Source organism: Leptodactylus fuscus, chromosome 5, assembly GCF_031893055.1.
Source record: "Leptodactylus fuscus isolate aLepFus1 chromosome 5, aLepFus1.hap2, whole genome shotgun sequence".
In the NCBI taxonomy this organism is placed as follows: domain Eukaryota; kingdom Metazoa; phylum Chordata; class Amphibia; order Anura; family Leptodactylidae; genus Leptodactylus; species Leptodactylus fuscus.
The window spans coordinates 180,265,964-180,286,566 of NC_134269.1; the positions used below are offsets into that span (position 1 = coordinate 180,265,964).

The following is a 20,603-nucleotide window of genomic DNA, read 5'->3' on the forward strand; positions in this document are numbered from 1 at the left end:
AAAAAAAAACACTATTAGGCCGGAGCCCCACGGGTCGGAAACGCCATGGGAAAAACCGCAGCGTTTTACAGTAATTGCAAAGTGGATGGGATTCATGCAAATCCCATCCCCACTTTGCGGTAAAAACTGCACCGCAGATATGCTGCGATTTCCAAAGCTTTTGGAAATCGGAACGTCAGTTATATCTATGGAAACGCCGGCTGCTTCCCCATAGATATAATGGTAACAGAAAGTCTGCGGAGGAAAACTCTGTGAACTTTCTGTTCAAAGCGCTATGGAAAGAACTGCGATGCATTCCCGCCATGGTTTTTCCCGCAGAGCTTTAGCACTGTGTATCGACCCGTGGGGCCTTAGCCTTAAAATGACAAATGTGATATCCGATTTTATATAAGTTTTATAAGATCCTGAGAACAGGGGGTGTTTCATCCTCATTGTCAATGCAGCCAAACCCCTATTGGATGCAGACACAGACTCGACCCTGATCCCATTCACTTCAATGGGAGCACCAGAGATGGCCAAAGTATAACACCAGGGGCTCGTCTGCAGTTACATCATAGGTAAAACACCTCCCATTCTAAGGATTGGTGAGGGTCTCAGCAGAAAGACCCCCATCAATCAGCCATTTATCTGCTATCCTTTGTTTACAAAAGCAGAAGTTATAGATAAGTCTTACATACCTGAGTAACCAATGGCTCAAGAAGTCTCTCAACTGCGAGGGTTCGAATTTCAAGACTTTTTGGGTCCCACTTGAAATTGATATTCCCTGCATTCAGCGTCATTGCTATAAAAAAATAAAAAAAAGTTTGTACTGGTTGACACTAAATGTGGTGTGAAAGTCTTCTTAAATGGTCACTTACATTTCATATAACTGTGTCCCACTTAATAGAACATTTGATTCTGGATCAAATTGTACTTTAATTATAAACGTTGCTGTGTTCTGCCTGAAAGAACCATTGCTGCCACTAGGAGTCTCCCTCCTAGCTAATTTGCTGTTCACACCCTGTTAATAGGGAAGGTATGTCCATAGACAAATTACAATGGCAGCAGCACAGTGGTGATTGAGGGGGAGGGTCTGTTATCTCTTCACAATGTGAATGTAGAGGGGGGGGGGCTGTTTTCCCCACAGTCTGCAAACTGCTTTCCCTGTTCCTTGGAACTTCTACAATGTAAAGAGCATTTACTACATCTATTTACTTGTCTCTAGTTGTGTTATCATTGATGGTATATTAGTCATATACAGTAAGCAGATTTCCAGATTGTGATCAGATGACCGGGATCTTTCCAGCTGCATCATGCACTGTATTTGCAGTCCAGTGTCACTGGATCTTCTATATTATGCTCTCTTGGCCTTTTCTCAGTTGTTTGCCATTTTACAGTTACTCTTGACAGAATTACATGTAAATAAGTGGCAGACTGCAAAATAAGGGGGCAGACTGCAAAAGTCTATGGTAAATCACAGCTTGCTTTGGGAGCAAGAAGTCTATTGCAACTGGTCATAAGCACAAAGCACTATTTGGCTCAATAACCCGTGATGGGGCAACCTCCGCCTGAAATTCAAGACATAGTTCAACATTTGCTAGGATATAATGTGAGCACCTTTGGTGGCATACAGCACAGAAAAGTTCCAAACCTGAGCCCTAGAGGAAGATACTCAGCAACACAGAGTTGAAGATGATGACATAGTAAAAAAAAAGGGGCGCATGGAGGACACGGCAGAGGCTCTGCTGTACACGAGGATACATAGCTTAACCCTTCCAATACATTGCACGTTATAGTGTACCCGCGGAGTCTTGATGCCAGTCACAAGCATTTCAGCAGTAAATGCATTGGATCTTTCAGCTGATCCATTGCACCAAAGATCAAGTGAGGTCTTAAATTACAATGATCCAGAAAAGCTAAAACATTGTAACCTGAGGCCTCTGTAACCTAAGAGACCAAGTTGTTAGTGACAAAGCTAAATACAAGTTTTCAACTGCATAACACCTGCAAAATACACAGCAAAGGGTATTATGGGAAATCCTCAGCATCAGAATCAATACACACCAAAAATAAAACCAGGAATATTTGGAATTATTATTATTATTATTCTTTTAAATATTTGGTATTAGGCAATATGTCAGTCCTTCCCTTGATTTCAATGGGAATGTCCCCAACAAAAAACATCAGAAAACTTGCACCTAAATGTAGAGGCGAGTGTATGTTATATACGCAATATAAAAACACAAGTCGTCCGAACAACAAAGCGTATTTCACAATGAAGGCAATGTGAGGTTGTTTGCAACCATCCGAGTTTATTTACACATATAAAATGGCCCTTTTAGACTATGTTTACACCAGGACCATGGAGTCTATAGACCAAACCACCGATTCTGACAATCATAAATGGATATGTAGAGAACCACGGCACTCCTATCATAGAATGGCGCACTGATAGATGACATATAGTAATATACTGTATATCAGGCACGCAAAATAATTGTGCAAAAGAAATCCATTTTATTGGTAGAATGTGCAATCCACTAAAAAGGGTTACACGTTTTTCGGCCCGTATGTTGGACCTTCATCAGACACGGATTGCCGTTTTGGAGTTGATAGAAGAAAATCAGAGCGTCAGCAGAAGTAGTAGGTGAATAAGAGACACCCAAGTAGGTACTCAGACGCATCTTATCATTTGGTCTCTGAATACCTACTTGGGTGTCTCTTATTCACCTGCTACTTCTGCTGATGCTCTGCTTTACTTTATTATCTTTTATCATCTCCAAAACGGCAATCCGGGTCTGACGAAGGTCCAACATACGGGCCGAAAAACGTGGAACCCTTTTTAATGGATTGCATATTCTACAAATAAAATGCATTTCTTTTGCACAATTATTTTGAGCGCCTGATATATATTACTATATAACAATCAGAAATGGCTGACAACCATGGTCACACAGCAGCAGACAAAGGTTAAAGCTACTGTACTAATCGTAATAATGCAAGAGAAGACCAGACCACAAAAAAAAGGCTCCATAGAACCCCGAGACAGAAGAGTTATGACCCTCAGATAAGACAAAACAAGACCAGGAAGAGATACAGGCTTCTTAAGAAAACCTTCAACTAGCCGAGGAAACAAAGACTTTTTTGGAAGAAATGCTTGTGTATATCAGCGTTATATAGAACAGATGATAACAGATGTTATTTCTAAACCTTCTATTATACAATATCAATAATGGTATCATTTCATAAGTCAGCAGTTTATTTTGAAGCTAGAATGGTCAACTTTTTTTCCAACATAAAACTGGCCCTTCTTCATGCGACATAAGTAGTAGCTAAAAATTACAAGAGCTTCTAAAACACATTGCGACAAATTTACTGAGACACTAAAAAAGCAAAACTGTCCTCGAGCTTTCATTTTGTATTCTGCTCCGGAAAAGTGAAAGCTGCATTGTGATTGGCTCTTATGGGCAACTAAAACCATTTGCCTTTTTTAGACCGTTCTAATAAATCTGCCACGTTAAAACAGACTCAAAATATACTTATTTATTTGGCTTACTTATATCGTGCCATCATATTCCACAGCGCTTTTACAATGTCAGTCACTGTCCCATATAGGGCTCACAATCTAGATTCCCTATCGATATGTTTAGGGTCCATTCACAATGAGTTTTTTGGCGTTGATTTTGACGCTGAATCTGTTTCAAAATCAGCCTCTAAAAAAAGCTTCCCAATAGTGTTCTATTGGGAGGCTTTTCTTGGAGGCTGATTTTGAGGCGGATTCAGCGTCAAAATCAACGCCAAAAAACTCCACATTCAGTGACTCTAAGACTGAAGTCATGGTTCTAAGAAGGCAAGAATGTAATTAAATTTAAAAAAACACAAAAAACTGGCCATGTGCTTGAGGGGTTAAAATCTGATTCAAACGATAATAAAATAAACTGAATTTGGTAAAAATAGGAGATTGCTGACTGTACGAAACCCTACACCGAGAGGTTTCAGATTGTAAAGGTACAGTATACTAATGTGTCCTTATACTGACATATAGTAGCATATACTAACCAGGCCTGTGGAGTTGGCTTTGGATAAAAAAAAAAAAAAAAAGATTAGTTTTAATTGTATTATAAAATTATTGCTAGTGTGTCATTAATTTGAACCTTGCCTTAAATGTACACTAATGTATCCTTACACTGAAGTATACCAATGTGTCCTTATAATGCATACTGTGTCTATGTACTGCAGGATACTCGTGTCCTCATAGTATATACTAATGTATCATTATGTGTCCTTATAGTGTATACTAACCTGTCTTTATACTGCAGTATACTTATACATCCTTACAGTAAATACTGATGTATCATGAGTTCTCCTTATGGCTTATACTAAGATACCATCATGTGTCCTTATAGTGTATACTAATGTGTCATCATATACCTTATAGTGTATACTAACCTGTCCTTATACTGCGGTATACTTATGCGTCCTTATAGTATATACTAAGTATCATGTGTTCTTATAGTGTATATTAATGTATCATCATGTATCCATATACTGTGTCCTGATACTGTATACTAATGCACCTTCACGTCTCCATATACTGTATACTAGAGATGAGCGAACAGTGTTCTATCGAACACATGTTCGATCGGATATCAGGGTGTTCGCCATGTTCGAATCGAATCGAACACCGCGTGGTAAAGTGCGCCAAAATTCGATTCCCCTCCCACCTTCCCTGGCGCCTTTTTTGCACCAATAACAGCGCAGGGGAGGTGGGACAGGAACTACGACACCGGGGGCATTGAAAAAAATTGGAAAAAGTCATTGGCTGCCGAAATCAGGTGACCTCCATTTTAGACGAATAGTGGATTTCAAATCCGGGTCATATGAGAATGTGAACTTTGTGACTATGAGACAGGGATAGCTGTACAGGCAGGGATAGCTAGGGATAACCTTTATTTAGGGGGGAATGTTATTAAAAATAACTTTTTGGGGCTCTATCGTGTGTGTAATTGTGATTTTTGTGAGATAAACTTTTTCCCATAGGGATGCATTGGCCAGCGCTGATTGGCCAGAGTACGGAACTCGACCAATCAGCGCTGGCTCTGCTGGAGGAGGCGGAGTCTAAGAGCGCTCCACACCAGTCTCCATTCAGGTCCGACCTTAGACTCCGCCTCCTCCATCAGAGCCAGCGCTGATTGGCCGAATTCCGTACTCTGGCCAATCAGCACTGGCTAATGCATTGTATTGGCGTGATGAAGCAGTGCTGAATGTGTGTGCTTAGCACACACATTCAGCTCTACTTCATCGGGCTAATAGAATGCATTGGCCAATCAGCGCTGGCCAATGCATTCTATTAGCTTGATGAAGCAGAGTGTGCACAAGGGTTCAAGCGCACCCTCGGCTCTGATGTAGGAGAGCCGAGGGTGCGCTTGAACCCTTGTGCAGCCTCGGCTCTGCTACATCAGAGCCGAGGGTGCGCTTGAACCCTTGTGCACACTCTGCTTCATCAAGCTAATAGAATGCATTGGCCAGCGCTGATTGGCCAATGCATTCTATTAGCCCGATGAAGTAGAGCTGAATGTGTGTGCTAAGCACACACATTCAGCTCTACTTCATCGGGCTAATAGAATGCATTGGCCAGCGCTGATTGGCCAGAGTACGGAACTCGACCAATCAGCGCTGGCTCTGCTGGAGGAGGCGGAGTCTAAGATCGCTCCACACCAGTCTCCATTCAGGTCCGACCTTAGACTCCGCCTCCTCCAGCAGAGCCAGCGCTGATTGGCCGAAGGCTGGCCAATGCATTCCTATACGAATGCAGAGACTTAGCAGTGCTGAGTCAGTTTTGCTCAACTACACATCTGATGCACACTCGGCACTGCTACATCAGATGTAGCAATCTGATGTAGCAGAGCCGAGGGTGCACTAGAACCCCTGTGCAAACTCAGTTCACGCTAATAGAATGCATTGGCCAGCGCTGATTGGCCAATGCATTCTATTAGCCCGATGAAGTAGAGCTGAATGTGTGTGCTAAGCACACACATTCAGCACTGCTTCATCACGACAATACAATGCATTAGCCAGTGCTGATTGGCCAGAGTACGGAATTCGGCCAATCAGCGCTGGCTCTGCTGGAGGAGGCGGAGTCTAAGGTCGGACCTGAATGGAGACTGGTGTGGAGCGATCTTAGACTCCGCCTCCTCCAGCAGAGCCAGCGCTGATTGGCCGAATTCCGTACTCTGGCCAATCAGCACTGGCTAATGCATTGTATTGTCGTGATGAAGAAGTGCTGAATGTGTGTGCTTAGCACACACATTCAGCTCTACTTCATCGGGCTAATAGAATGCATTGGCCAATCAGCGCTGGCCAATGCATTCTATTAGCTTGATGAAGCAGAGTGTGCACAAGGGTTCAAGCGCACCCTCGGCTCTGATGTAGCAGAGCCGAGGGTGCGCTTGAACCCTTGTGCAGCCTCGGCTCTGCTACATCAGAGCCGAGGGTGCGCTTGAACCCTTGTGCACACTCTGCTTCATCAAGCTAATAGAATGCATTGGCCAGCGCTGATTGGCCAATGCATTCTATTAGCCCGATGAAGTAGAGCTGAATGTGTGTGCTAAGCACACACATTCAGCTCTACTTCATCGGGCTAATAGAATGCATTAGCCAGCGCTGATTGGCCAGAGTACGGAACTCGACCAATCAGCGCTGGCTCTGCTGGAGGAGGCGGAGTCTAAGATCGCTCCACACCAGTCTCCATTCAGGTCCGACCTTAGACTCCGCCTCCTCCAGCAGAGCCAGCGCTGATTGGTCGAGTTCCGTACTCTGGCCAATCAGCGCTGGCCAATGCATTCTATTAGCCCGATGAAGTAGAGCTGAATGTGTGTGCTTAGCACACACATTCAGCTCTACTTCATCGGGCTAATAGAATGCATTGGCCAATCAGCGCTGGCCAATGCATTCTATTAGCGTGAACTGAGTTTGCACAGGGGTTCTAGTGCACCCTCGGCTCTGCTACATCAGATTGCTACATCTGATGTAGCAGTGCCGAGTGTGCATCAGATGTGTAGTTGAGCAAAACTGACTCAGCACTGCTAAGTCTCTGCATTCGTATAGGAATGCATTGGCCAGCCTTCGGCCAATCAGCGCTGGCTCTGCCGGAGGAGGCGGAGTCTAAGGTCGGACCTGAATGGAGACTGGTGTGGAGCGATCTTAGACTCCGCCTCCTCCAGCAGAGCCAGCGCTGATTGGTCGAGTTCCGTACTCTGGCCAATCAGCACTGGCCAATGCATTTCTATGGGGAAAAGTTAGCTTGCGAAAATCGCAAACTGACAGGGATTTCCATGAAATAAAGTGACTTTTATGCCCCCAGACATGCTTCCCCTGCTGTCCCAGTGTCATTCCAGGGTGTTGGTATCATTTCCTGGGGTGTCATAGTGGACTTGGTGACCCTCCAGACACGAATTTGGGTTTCCCCCTTAACGAGTTTATGTTCCCCATAGACTATAATGGGGTTCGAAACCCATTCGAACACTCGAACAGTGAGCGGCTGTTCGAATCGAATTTCGAACCTCGAACATTTTAGTGTTCGCTCATCTCTACTGTATACTAATGCACCTCCACGTCTCCATATACTGTATACTAATGCACCTCCACGTCTCCATATACTGTATACTAATGCACCTCCACGTCTCCATATACTGTATACTAATGCACCTCCACGTCTCCATATACTGTATACTAATGCACCTCCACGTCTCCATATACTGTATACTAATGCACCTCCACGTCTCCATATACTGTATACTAATGCACCTCCACGTCTCCATATACTGTATACTAATGCACCTCCACGTCTCCATATACTGTATACTAATGCACCTCCACGTCTCCATATACTGTATACTAATGCACCTCCACGTCTCCATATACTGTATACTAATGCACCTCCACGTCTCCATATACTGTATACTAATGCACCTCCACGTCTCCATATACTGTATACTAATGCACCTCCACGTCTCCATATACTGTATACTAATGCACCTCCACGTCTCCATATACTGTATACTAATGCACCTCCACGTCTCCATATACTGTATACTATGCACCTTCACGTCTCCATATACTGTATACTATGCACCTTCACGTCTCCTTATACTGTATACTATGCACCTTCACGTCTCCTTATACTGTATACTATGCATCTTCACGTCTCCTTATACTGTATACTATGCATCTTCACGTCTCCTTATACTGTATACTATGCATCTTCACGTCTCCTTATACTGTATACTATGCCATCTTCACGTCTCCTTATACTGTATACTATGCATCTTCACGTCTCCTTATACTGTATACTATGCATCTTCACGTCTCCTTATACTGTATACTATGCATCTTCACGTCTCCTTATACTGTATACTATGCATCTTCACGTCTCCTTATACTGTATACTATGCATCTTCACGTCTCCTTATACTGTATACTATGCATCTTCACGTCTCCTTATACTGTATACTATGCATCTTCACGTCTCCTTATACTGTATACTATGCATCTTCACGTCTCCTTATACTGTATACTATGCATCTTCACGTCTCCTTATACTGTATACTATGCATCTTCACGTCTCCTTATACTGTATACTATGCATCTTCACGTCTCCTTATACTGTATACTATGCATCTTCACGTCTCCTTATACTGTATACTATGCATCTTCACGTCTCCTTATACTGTATACTATGCATCTTCACGTCTCCTTATACTGTATACTATGCATCTTCACGTCTCCTTATACTGTATACTATGCATCTTCACGTCTCCTTATACTGTATACTATGCATCTTCACGTCTCCTTATACTGTATACTATGCATCTTCACGTCTCCTTATACTGTATACTATGCATCTTCACGTCTCCTTATACTGTATACTATGCATCTTCACGTCTCCTTATACTGTATACTATGCATCTTCACGTCTCCTTATACTGTATACTATGCATCTTCACGTCTCCTTATACTGTATACTATGCATCTTCACGTCTCCTTATACTGTATACTATGCATCTTCACGTCTCCTTATACTGTATACTATGCATCTTCACGTCTCCTTATACTGTATACTATGCATCTTCACGTCTCCTTATACTGTATACTATGCATCTTCACGTCTCCTTATACTGTATACTATGCATCTTCACGTCTCCTTACACTGTACACTATGTCTCTTCACGTCTCCCTTTCAGTTAATAGACGTCATGACTTGCTGCGGAATCGAAACACGAAGTTTGTTGTAAAGTTGCAGAACTTTTCCTGGTAATGGGAGAGTCCCAGCGCTGCAGCAGGTGACGGGCCGGGGTCTCACAGGTCAGCCCACCACCCCAGGGGGTTTCGGGAAAGTTGTGTGACAGGGCGCGGCAGTGCTGGAGGTAGAACATTCCTGGCTGCAGACAATGCCGAGCAGGGGGCGGGGCGCAGCTCAGGACGGGACAGCCACGACCTGGCAGAGGATGGCGACAAGTCTGCGCAGCGGGGGCGGAGAGTGTCACAGGCTACACCGAACAGCGCAAAGTGTCAGACTGGCCGCATGAAGTCTCCACTGCCGAGCAGCCCTATCACACGCAGCCGCCGCCTTCTCACAGTAATACAGGGCTATAGGTGAGCGGCTACAACAGGTGACTGCTCTACACCGCTGCCAGTCCCGGCACTTCCACAACTTCTCAGCAGCGGGCACAGCGCCAGCCAACTACACCCAACATGTCGCCTCAAGTCTCCCCGCACCTACCTGCGGCGCTGCCTCAACCTCTGCGACGGATAGAGTAACGCGGGGCCACAGCCCAACTCAAATTCCACTTCTCCCAGGTCGGGCTGTTAGTAGGAAACAGGATGAGACGGGCAGTTCCTGTCTGGAGACTCCTCCCAGGGTGCGGGCTGTCTCATTCCACAGGCGGTCATGTGAGTCCTGCCGTCTGCTCACTAACTTGCCTGTACGAGGGGCTTCACCTGTGTGAGGGGCTGCGCCACTGCCCGGGGGCGCCACAAGTGGCCACAAGTCCTAATGGACAGGGGAAGGGTGTGCAAGGCTCTGCTGAGGGGAACTTGGGGAGAAAGGTTGTCAGACCTGGGCAAACAATGGTGCCGTTATCTAGAAAGCGTCTCATGTTTCTCTCCTGACTTATGTACACACTGAGAGGAGGAAGCAAATGCAACATTGTATTGTCAGGCGACACCGTGACGTGTTGTGCGACTTTATGGCAGTGAATACACAGACGTGGGCCTTTGTGCGACTTTCTTACGGGCTTTGTTTTTATTCCAGCCACAATGACATGTCGTGTATTCTAGGTCTCAGTACACTTTCAGAAATGCCAAATTTCTATGCTTTTATTTCATTTTACTCTTTAACAAAAATCTGAAACTTTGCAAAAAAAAAAGTTTTTTTTCTTAAAGTCACCATATTCTGCATAGGGCTCTTTTTTTTTGTAGGACCAGGTGTACTTTCTAGTTATGCCATTTTTGGGGAATGTCTATTGCTTTGATCAATTTTTATTCAAATTATCAGAGGCAAATCAGCAAAAAAAATGGCAATTTGGCACTTTTTAGTTTTTTTCCCATTACGGCATTCACAGCATTGGGAAAAATATTTTATAGATTTATAGACCGGGCGTTTTCAGACACAGGGATGTCTAATGCGTATGTGTTTCACAGTATACAGGTACTTTTAGATGTGCTCTAGGGAAAGGGTTTTTAGATAGATATATATATATATATATATATATATATATATATATATATATACTCTCACATATAATAATTCTTTCGTATTTTAAAAGTTTTTTCTTGCATTTATTAGACCTCCTAGGGGGCTTGAACCCCAGGGGTCTGATCACTAATGCAATGCATTACAATATCTGCATTCCCATTTATTGATAGGAATAAGACGTTCTCCAATGCAGTCACAGGGTTCTCTTTCGCCTGTAGAGATTTCGCTACATGCACTACCATGGGAGTGGTGTATCTGCTCAGCTGTCCCTGTCCTATGGTATACATGGGGAAAACTATCAGGCAGCTGAGGAGGAGATTAAGAGACCATGTCTGCGATGTGTTGAATGATAGGGATACGCCTGTTGCGCGACATTTTAATACACACCATGCAAGACTTGTGACGGGACTCAAGGTTCAGGTCATCGAAGTAGTGAGGTCCCCTTTAATAGGCGGGGATTGGGAATCGCCTCATATTGCAAAAAGAGACTCAATGGATTTATAGACTTGATACATTATCCCCAAGGGGATTGAACGAACAAATTGATTATTCTTGTTTCATCCAATAACATCTAATAAACTACGTTTTTCTTCTATGAGTGTAGGAATGCCATCATCACACGTTAATTTGCCCTTTTATTAGGTGTATAGATGGGTTACAGCTATTGTAAATAAAAATAGGGATTATATCTTTTTTATTCTATAGTATAAAGATATGTGATAAGTTGGCTTTCCTAAAGAAGGCCAGCTGTTGTTGACTGTTTCCAAATTAGTTGGAGTCTAGGGTCCGGATCCCTACTCCCTCACCATATACTTAAAATGAAGACACAGACAACTGTATCTGCACATAAGATGGCGTGTGCGCGCCTAAGAAAAGGTTCATGCTTTATTTATACACAGTTTCTTAAGCGTTATCTAAAATATGCAATAAGTGATTGATTATACAAAAATATATTCAAGGTAACGAGCCATCTGCACTTGGTGGTTCAAAGCCAAAAAACTATTAATCAGTCCTTGCCCTACGTGGGTGACCTTCTTCTATAGCAAAAAGCAGATAAGACAAAAATGTTCTCCTTGAGTTCTTCATCTTTGGTTAACTCTTTCCTCTCAATATGTATACCATCTATCTTTATTCCCTTCTCGGATTGAATATGGTGACAGACTGAGATCTTGAATCAGTGTTTTTCTTTCCTGCACAATTTTTGTATTGATACATACTTGCTGCTTGGAGTCAAGCCTTCCTCCAGTTGATACATTGTAGCGATCACTAGTGTTCTTTTGTTGTATAGTAGATGTTATCTGTGGGATTTCCCTGCTCTGATTATAGCCAGTGTACACTTGAGACCCTTTATTATATGTGACATGAGACTCTTATACCCCGTTGTTGGCACCTTGCCATTACCTGAAAATGCATCAGTCTAGAGAGCACATCGGTCCAAATGCGTATCTATTTCAGGCTTATAGGTATGACTATGCCCGTGTAGTTTATAAGTTTTCGCGCATGCGCGTGATGTCATGGTGTATGTAAACAAACATTAGTGTTTGAGAGATCTACACCTCATACGCACGATGTGTATTAAGTATTGTGAACGCGATACATTTGTAGATTGCAGGAACTATGCCTGATGTAGAGACATATGATGGTGATCGTAGCCGTGGGGCAGCTAGGTATATGGAATGCAGTGCGCAAGTGCGGCTGCAGCCCCGATACAGGAGTATGATAGCTCGGCTGATGAGCACACCCCTTGGTGGGTGTGGAGAAAGGCCTATTGGCTGATGGCAGGAAGATGTGTCGGAGTATGCAGATGCTGAGTCTCGTATGTTTGACATACCGGGCCGGATTGGCTCGGCATGGCTTTAGGGGGTGTGGCTACTGGCTTAAAAGACCGGCAAAAGCAGGATGCTTTACCGTTGTTGTGGAGCGGTCCTGCCAGCGGTCAGTGCACCTACCACCAGTCTGTTTATCGGTACATAGTGGCTGTTGCCACGTGTAATGCAACTATTCTCGCATATTTCAACCCCTGATGATTCTCATATCGAAATGAAACGCGTAGGGTGAAGTTGCAGTTTAATTAGTCATATGCCAGTACATGAAGGTCTGAAGCTCCCTGACTATTGGTGTAATAGTGGTCCGACTTCCTTCCCTGTTGGTGTGGCACAAGGCCAGTATCCTCAGGGGGGAGGAGGCAACTTTCACCGTGTTACGTTAATCTGGAGTCAGTGGAGTGAAATTTATTCAGTACCATCAAATATCTGGCATATTTGAATTGATATGGATAGGGAGTGAGGGTATTAGTGGTAAGGGCAATATAGTATTGTGATAGGCGCACTTGCTCTTAAAACATACCCCACTTACCCTTAGGTGTTGCTTGATCCTGAGCACACCTATTGTACTTGGGTGTACCTACTGCCCAGGCGGCCGGATTCCAATATTTGTTTTTACCTTATTAGTGGTTTTATCGATACAATCAATAAAGGTGAAGTTTTATTATAAATTTTGTACTCCTTTGGGAATTTTCCCCTTCAGTGAAACATTACAATATCTGCATGCAGCAGGGACTTCTGCTGGAAGGACTGTGCTGGTAGGCACCACGGAAAGGTGAGTAGGATATATTTTTTTTATTTTTTAAAATATATATAAATACCTATTTAAAAAAAATATATATATACTGTATATACTCTAGTACAGGGGTGGGCAATTAATTCTCCCATGGGGCTGCATAAGAAATTGAAACTTTGCTAGAGGGCCACGCCATGGCAAATTTAGCTCCACCCACTTTTATGTTGACTCCACCCATTCCCAATCATCTTTCCATGTGCCCTCACAAAGTATAATCCTCCTACAGTCACCCGTACATTATATGCCCCCACATTATAATGTTCCCTTCCAACTGCCCCACAGTATTAAGCCCCTCTCCTGGTGCCCCAGTTTAAACAGGTGGAAACTAGAGGGGACATGAAGCTGGGACAGCTGGAGGGGGACATTAAACAGTGGGGGTAGTTGGAGGGGGCAATAAATTGACAGCTGGAGCGGGACATGAAATTGGGGGCAACTAGAGGGGGACATTAAAATCGGGACGCTGGAAGCAGACATTAAACCGTAGGGGTAGCTGGAGGGTGACATTAAACTGGGAGCAACTAGAGGCAGACAGGTCCCCCTACAGCTACTCCCACGGTATAATGCCCCCACCAGTTGTCCCCGGTTTAATGTCCCCCCAGTTTAAGTGTCCTCTTCATCTACCCCAGTTTCATGTCCCCCCCTCCATTTCTCCCTCAGTTTCATATCCCCCTTCATCTGCCCCATTTCATGTCTCCCCTCCATCTCTCCCCCAGTTTCATGCCCCCCCCCCCCATCTGCCATCTCTGCCCTAGTATAACATTCCCCTTCCATCTCTGCCCCTAGGTTACTGAGACACACAGACAGACACATATAGGCACACACACACACATATAGACACACATACAGACAGACACATAGACACACACACACAGATACACACACTCTCCATCCTGCATCTCACCTTACATCTCTCAGTACTTTATGACACACACCACATGTCTCCATCTTCTGCCGGCACTAAGACACGCCCCCTGGACACGCCTCCCTAGACACGACTCCCTAGTCAAGCTGTGCGGGCCGGTCTGAATCAGTCAGAGGGCCGGATATGGCCCGGGGGCCGTGCTTTGCCCAGGTCTGCTCTAGTATAAGCCGACCCGAATATAAGCCGAGGCCCCTAATTTTACTACAAAAAACTGGGAACTTATTGACTCAAGTATAAGCCTAGTGGAGAAATGCAGCAGCTACTGGAAAATTTTAAAAATTAAAATGGTCGGAGTTTTGGGGTGCAGTAGGTGCTGGGAAAGGCGAGGGGGTGTTTTGGTTGTCCGTCTGCCCCTTCCCTGAGCTTGAGGACTGAGGGGTTTTTTTCCCCCACGTGGAGTTCAGTCTGGCTGAATATAGGGGATCTGCAGTGCTCCTATAAACCCCTTCCCGACGGAACAGGAGCACTGCAGATCCCCTATATTCAGTAGACCGGGCACTGTCAGACACAGAGATACCTAATGTGTTTGTGTTTCACAGTCATTTTCTATTTTCATATGTATTCTAGGGAAAGGAGGGATTTAGAACTTTTATTTACTTTATTTTTTTTAGTATATATATATTTTTTTTAAAGCTTCTTTTTTTTCCCCACTATTTTGTGGGCGATTCTATACATTACTATTGCAGCTGGTCATAAAAAAATTTTTTTTTTCCTTTGCTTGACTCGAGTATAAGTCGAGGGGGGCTTTTTCAGCACAAAAACTGTGCTGAAAAATTTGGCTTATACTCGAGTATATGCGGTATATATTTTTGCCTGGACCATGCCTTGAAAGGGGTTGTTCAATAAAAGAAAATGGCCTCAGCGGCCTAGGGAAAGGAACTGTGAAGTCAAGTGATGTATGTAACATCCCGAGTCCCAGGAAAAAGCCTTGGGGCACCACAGGACTAGACACTAGAGCACAGGGGATAGGTTAGTGGGTTTTGTTTTTTTTTCCCCCGCCCTCTAGATGGCAGAGAAAATCATTTTTTCCTGGATGACCCTTTTAAAGCGTAACTAAACTTTTAATTTTCCTGCAAAATTTTTACCATTAATATTGTATAATACTTTATTAATGCCTTTTGGTTCCTTTCTGTGAACCCCTGCGCTTCAGTCTTTCCTTTCTCTATTGAGAGATACAGGGTCGGACTGGGGTGTCTAGGGCCCACCAGTGGAATTGTTTCTAGGGCCCACCATCAGGACCCCTGCAGACCAGCGATACCGAGACAGGGCGGCTAAAGGTAATAACATGTCGGGAGCCATGCAGCTCACCTGCCATACCATGTGCAACAACGCACTACCTAAACCCACTGCTACACACTGTATGGAAAGTGATCAGTATGGCTCCTAGAAATGTTACCATTACCTGTAGCCACACTGTCCTGGAAGAGCTGATCTGCAGAGGTCCTGGCTGTTGTATCATCACAGATGTAATATTGATGGCCTATCCTAAGGACAGACCATCAATATTACAAAGATGGATAAATCCTTTAAAGATTTGTCCAGGAATTGGAGCAACCCATGTGCTGGGAGGGAGGTGTAAAATAAAAAATAAATAAATAGAAAGCGCCTTCACCTGTCCCCGTTACGCTGTTGTCCGCTGCCAGTGTCCATTTAGTCTCATGCCGGCGCCTCCTTGCTGGGAGTCCTGCACCTCATGTGATCACTAAGACTAATTAGGTGCAGGATTTCCAGAAATGAGGCCATAAGACCAAACAGACAAAGGCAGGAGACAACGAGGTGCTGGGGACAAAAAAAATCAATGAAAAACACTGCGTCTCACTGTTGTGCCTAATCCTTAAAGAGGACCTTTCACCATTTGGGGCACATGCAGATTAATACACTGCTTGAAAGCTGACAGTGCGCTGAATTCAGCTTTCCCATTCTGTGCCCCGGGTGAAGAGCTATCGGTGCCATTACCATAGCTATTCAGTGTCAGAAGGGCATTTCTGACAGTCAGGAACGCCCCTTCCTCACAGTAGTGTCTAACGCGCTGTACTCTGAGAGGGGGCCATGAAGCTGAGCGGTGAGGAATGCTCTCCCCCCCCCCCCCCAGTACTTGTCTATCAACGAGCATTATCAGGAGAGGAGAGGGCGTTCCTCACCGCTCACAGTACAGGGCAATAGACGCTACTGTGAGGAGGGGCGTTCCTGACAGACTGTCAGAAATGCCCTTCTGACAGTGAAGAGCTACGGTACTGGCACCGATAACTCTTCACCGGGGGCACGGAACGGGAATTCAGCGCACTGTCGACTTTCTAGCAGTGTATAAAACTTCCTGTGCCCCAGGTGGTGAGAGCTCCTCTTTAACATCTCAATATACTGTATATCACACTATAAGGACAAGGCCTAGCACAGCGTCCCGCAGCCAAAAAGCACTGTGGAAAAAAACCCCGACAGCAACACATCAGTTTTCTTGCAGCACTTTTTACAGAAACTCCACAGAGGTTTCCTCTGAGGACTTTCTGCTTCCATTATACCTATAGGGACACCGCCGGTGTTTCTGTAGGTATAAGTGACATGCTGCGATTTCCAAAAACTACAACAGTTACTTAGACACTCATAGGGTGCGTTCACTTGATGTAAATTGGAGAGTGATCTGGCACGTATACGGCGTGTCAGATTTTGCGCGCTCAAAAAGATCCCATTGATTTCAATGGGAGTTACGAGCATATACGCCCCGTTATTTTGCGTCCGTAATTTTGCGCCCGCCAAACAGTTTCAAAAATGGGGTAATTTATGGGTGTTTTCTATTATATAGACCCCTCAAAGTCACTTCACAACTAAATAGGTCCCTAGAATACAAAATCTTAAAATTTTCTTGAAAATCTGACGATTTGCTACTAAAGTTATAAGCCTTCTAACTTCCTAGGAAAGTAAAAGGACATTGAAGAAACAATGCCAATATAAAGTAGTCATATGGGAAATGTTAATTAGGAAGAATTGGAAGAATTAGGACTGTCTGTGTTTTCACGAGAATAACAGAAACTTTCAAAATTGATAATTTTATGTAATTTTCAGTATATTGTCCTTTTTTTAACAAACGCAAAGTATAATGACCAAAATTTACCACCAACATAAACTACAATGTGTCACGAAAAAACAATCTTGGAATCACCTGGATAGGTAAATGCAATATGAAGCTATCCTCACATAAAGTAAAAGAAGTCATATTTGAAAAACAGGGTCTGAGCCTTAAGGCCCAAACTACCCTGTGTCCTTAAGGGGTTAAACTATAACGTTTAATGATATTTAAAAGATCAGATAATTGATTTAAAAGAATGTTCAATAGAAACATATGGTGTGTGTCATCCACCCTAAGTACTCTAGCTGCAAACCCCAGATCTGCACTGAATTTGTACTTAAATATTATCATTAAAAGTTATATTTTAATGTACACCAAATCCCCTACTTTTGCATTTTGATAACCAAGAAGGTTATCTTCAATTTCCATGTATTTCCAGGGCGCAGATCATTTACGCAGTGTTCTGGAAAATCACTTTTCATTTTAGTTTTGTCATTTCATGGAGTGCATAACACAGGTGTTTCACAATGACCAGACAAACCAAGTCCTGTGAAAACAACTTTTCTGTTTCATTTCAATTATCAATCAAATACATTAGGTCACACATTTGAGACTTGGAGGCTTTCTGGAATCATATTGCCACTTATATACCCCCTGAGCATGAACAGCCAAGGCGACGCCCAGTCATACAAGTATTTCTGCTTTAAGTCTTATAAAAATGTATTGCATTTTCTGCTGACAAGTCACAATAAGTGATTCACCTGGAACAGAGCCAGGCCCAATGTGACTATAGCAGATATTCACTTTCAACTGTCCAACTGAGCAAGGTAGGCCTTAGTGTCCTCTACTTGTACCATCTGTTACATTGCCCTTTGCACCAAATTCATGGGGTGGTTCTGAGCAATGATCTGAGAGAGGGCCTTTTACACAGTCGCGGTCTTCTTTAACCCTTAAGTACTATCATGTTGTCTAACATTGTTAGGACTGTGTGGCAGGTGCGGCCAAGGTATCAGGGTTGCAACCTGTTCCGCTGTCACTGCTCAGTCCAGCATGCAAGGGGTTAATTCCATTGCAGCCGATAGGCGTGGTCGGTCTTCTGACTGACGCTGGGGCTAGCCTATGAGCACCTGGCTTGCTGTGTAGACAGACCCGCCTTTCCCCTATTTAAGGAGGCAGGTCTGTTTGCCCAGTGCCTTAGTCTTAACTCTGAATTGTGCACGTCAGTGCAATGATTAGTTTGGCAGCAAGCTGCCTAATTAGGTAGGTAGAGAGAATCTCCACTCTTAAAACTGTGGGAACCCTTCCCTAGTTAGTATTGTGGGAATCTCCTACTTTAGGCAGGCTGCTACCAGGTGGCTGTGGTGGGTGCGCCCCAGTAAGTTACTGGGAGAACACAGTTATGGTTTGTGGTGGTTTGTGGTTACTGCAAGACTTTAGAATTCATTTCTGGCTGCTCTGTCCTGCAGAGGATTATCTTTAAGTTACTGTGTTTACCCAGATGGTGTTGTAGCCTGGCAGTGACATTAACTGTCGGGCCTTGTTCACACCAGGGTTGCTCTGCGGCTCAGAGCCCAGTTGGGCTCCACAGGATATTTATTATTTAGTTTTTTTTATAGTATCTGCTGACCGCAACAATCATAATGATATGTGTATGGTAGTGGTGTATGATAGACACCATGATAGTACTTAAGGGTTAACGTTGCCTGTTGCTTCATGACCAGGTTGTTGTTTTGTTTTTAGGACCTCAGCTGTTGCTGCAGGTTAACTTGTACAAGCTACAAACTCCTCCATGTCTGTAGGCTGCATTGATATCAGAGCAGCAGCTTTCACTCAGGACATATATTTCCTGCTGTATCGTCCATCATATTAAACAGTTTGTACTGTACACGTGCAGCAGCTTTATTTTTCTATGAGAGATTAAGCACATTATTGCTTTTCTTTTGCTGAAAGACAACAGAAAGAAGCCTTTCAGGCAGCACAAGTAAATAAAGGTCCCTATGAATATACAGTTGTTTTTGTTAACAAAACGGGGTTGTCCAGTATAAACTAAGAATTAACCTCTAAACTAAATACCCATCCCTGCCTAACTTCTAATTTACTTTAATTTAAAAAAGAAAAAAATCACTTTCTGATAATTTGTTGATGTTCCGTTTTAACGCTTCCGAAATGTGGCGTCACCCTTACTCCCCCCCCGCCGCGTCCTCATCAATACTTACCAAGCCTTCCTGTGTTCGGGAACGGCTCTTCCCCTCTTCCTCCTGAGCAGAATAGGTTAGCTAGGGAGACGAGGGGAGGGTGGTAGTTGCTAGTAATCGGCAGGATCACTAGGTTAGGGAGACATGGGAGGGGCTAGTAATGGGCAGGATCACTAGGCTAGGGAGACGGGGAGGGGGAGCATAATGGAGTGAGAGGGAACTAGTATAGAAGCTACACAGGAAGCTGTACAGCAGGAAGTTATACCAAAGCAGAGTTAAACATAAGCAGAGGATACCAGCAACAACCAGAGACATTCATTAATCACTTCAAACACTGCAAAAGGTATACGGGTGTACTTATTAACCCATTATTAGCACTAACAAACCTTTCTAAAAAAAAATTATTTTCTGCCCAGAAAATCCCTTTAGTACACAGTTCATTAAAGGTGTTTTCCAGGTTTTAACATGCCTAGGGAGATGAACTAACATGGCCTTATAAGTTAAATTGTCATTCCCCACATTGCATAAACACATCTTTGTCTACTACAGAAAAAAAAATAGTTTTGTACAGCACCAGGAAAGTGAATGAAATTTAATCAAATTGACCTCATCCACACATTGCAGGGAAAAAAATGTGGAACAGCCGCAACCTCTAAAATGCGAGCGCTTCTAAAAACATGGCCGGTTACTTTCAGATGAGCAATCGGGAGAAAGTGCCGGAAAATGCATCAAAAGCTCCATGAAAAACACTCTGGGAAAAATACATTGATATTCACTGCTATTTATTCCATAGGGTTTTTGAGCTGCGTCTCACTGTTGGGCCATATCCTGATCATCTCAATATACTGTGTACTACACTATAAGGATAAGGCCCCATGTAACATCAGTTTTTCTCACAGCACTTTATCGCAGAAACTCCACAGAGGTTTCCTCTGAGGACTTTCTGTTTCCATTATACCGATAGGGAAACCGCAGATGTTTCTGTAGGTATAAGTGACATGCTGCGATTTCCAAAACCGCAACACTTTTGGAAATTGCAGTGTGTCCCCTGCGTGTATTTTTCTGCAATAT

The 20,603-nt window shown here is 43.7% G+C and overlaps 1 protein-coding gene across 1 annotated transcript in view; it reads right to left on the bottom strand.

Moving 5' to 3' along the window:
• CTNNA1 (catenin alpha 1) overlaps positions 1-9,894 on the bottom strand; it is a 34,700-nt gene extending 24,806 nt beyond the window's left edge. Inside the window, exons 1-2 of the mRNA XM_075274790.1 lie at positions 9,761-9,894; positions 678-781 (exon numbers count right to left, since the gene is read on the bottom strand). Coding sequence (XP_075130891.1) covers positions 678-779 — 102 coding nt within the window. The 5' untranslated portion in view covers positions 780-781; positions 9,761-9,894. The remainder of the gene's footprint in view (positions 1-677; positions 782-9,760) is intronic.
• Between the last annotated feature and the right edge of the window lie 10,709 nt (positions 9,895-20,603).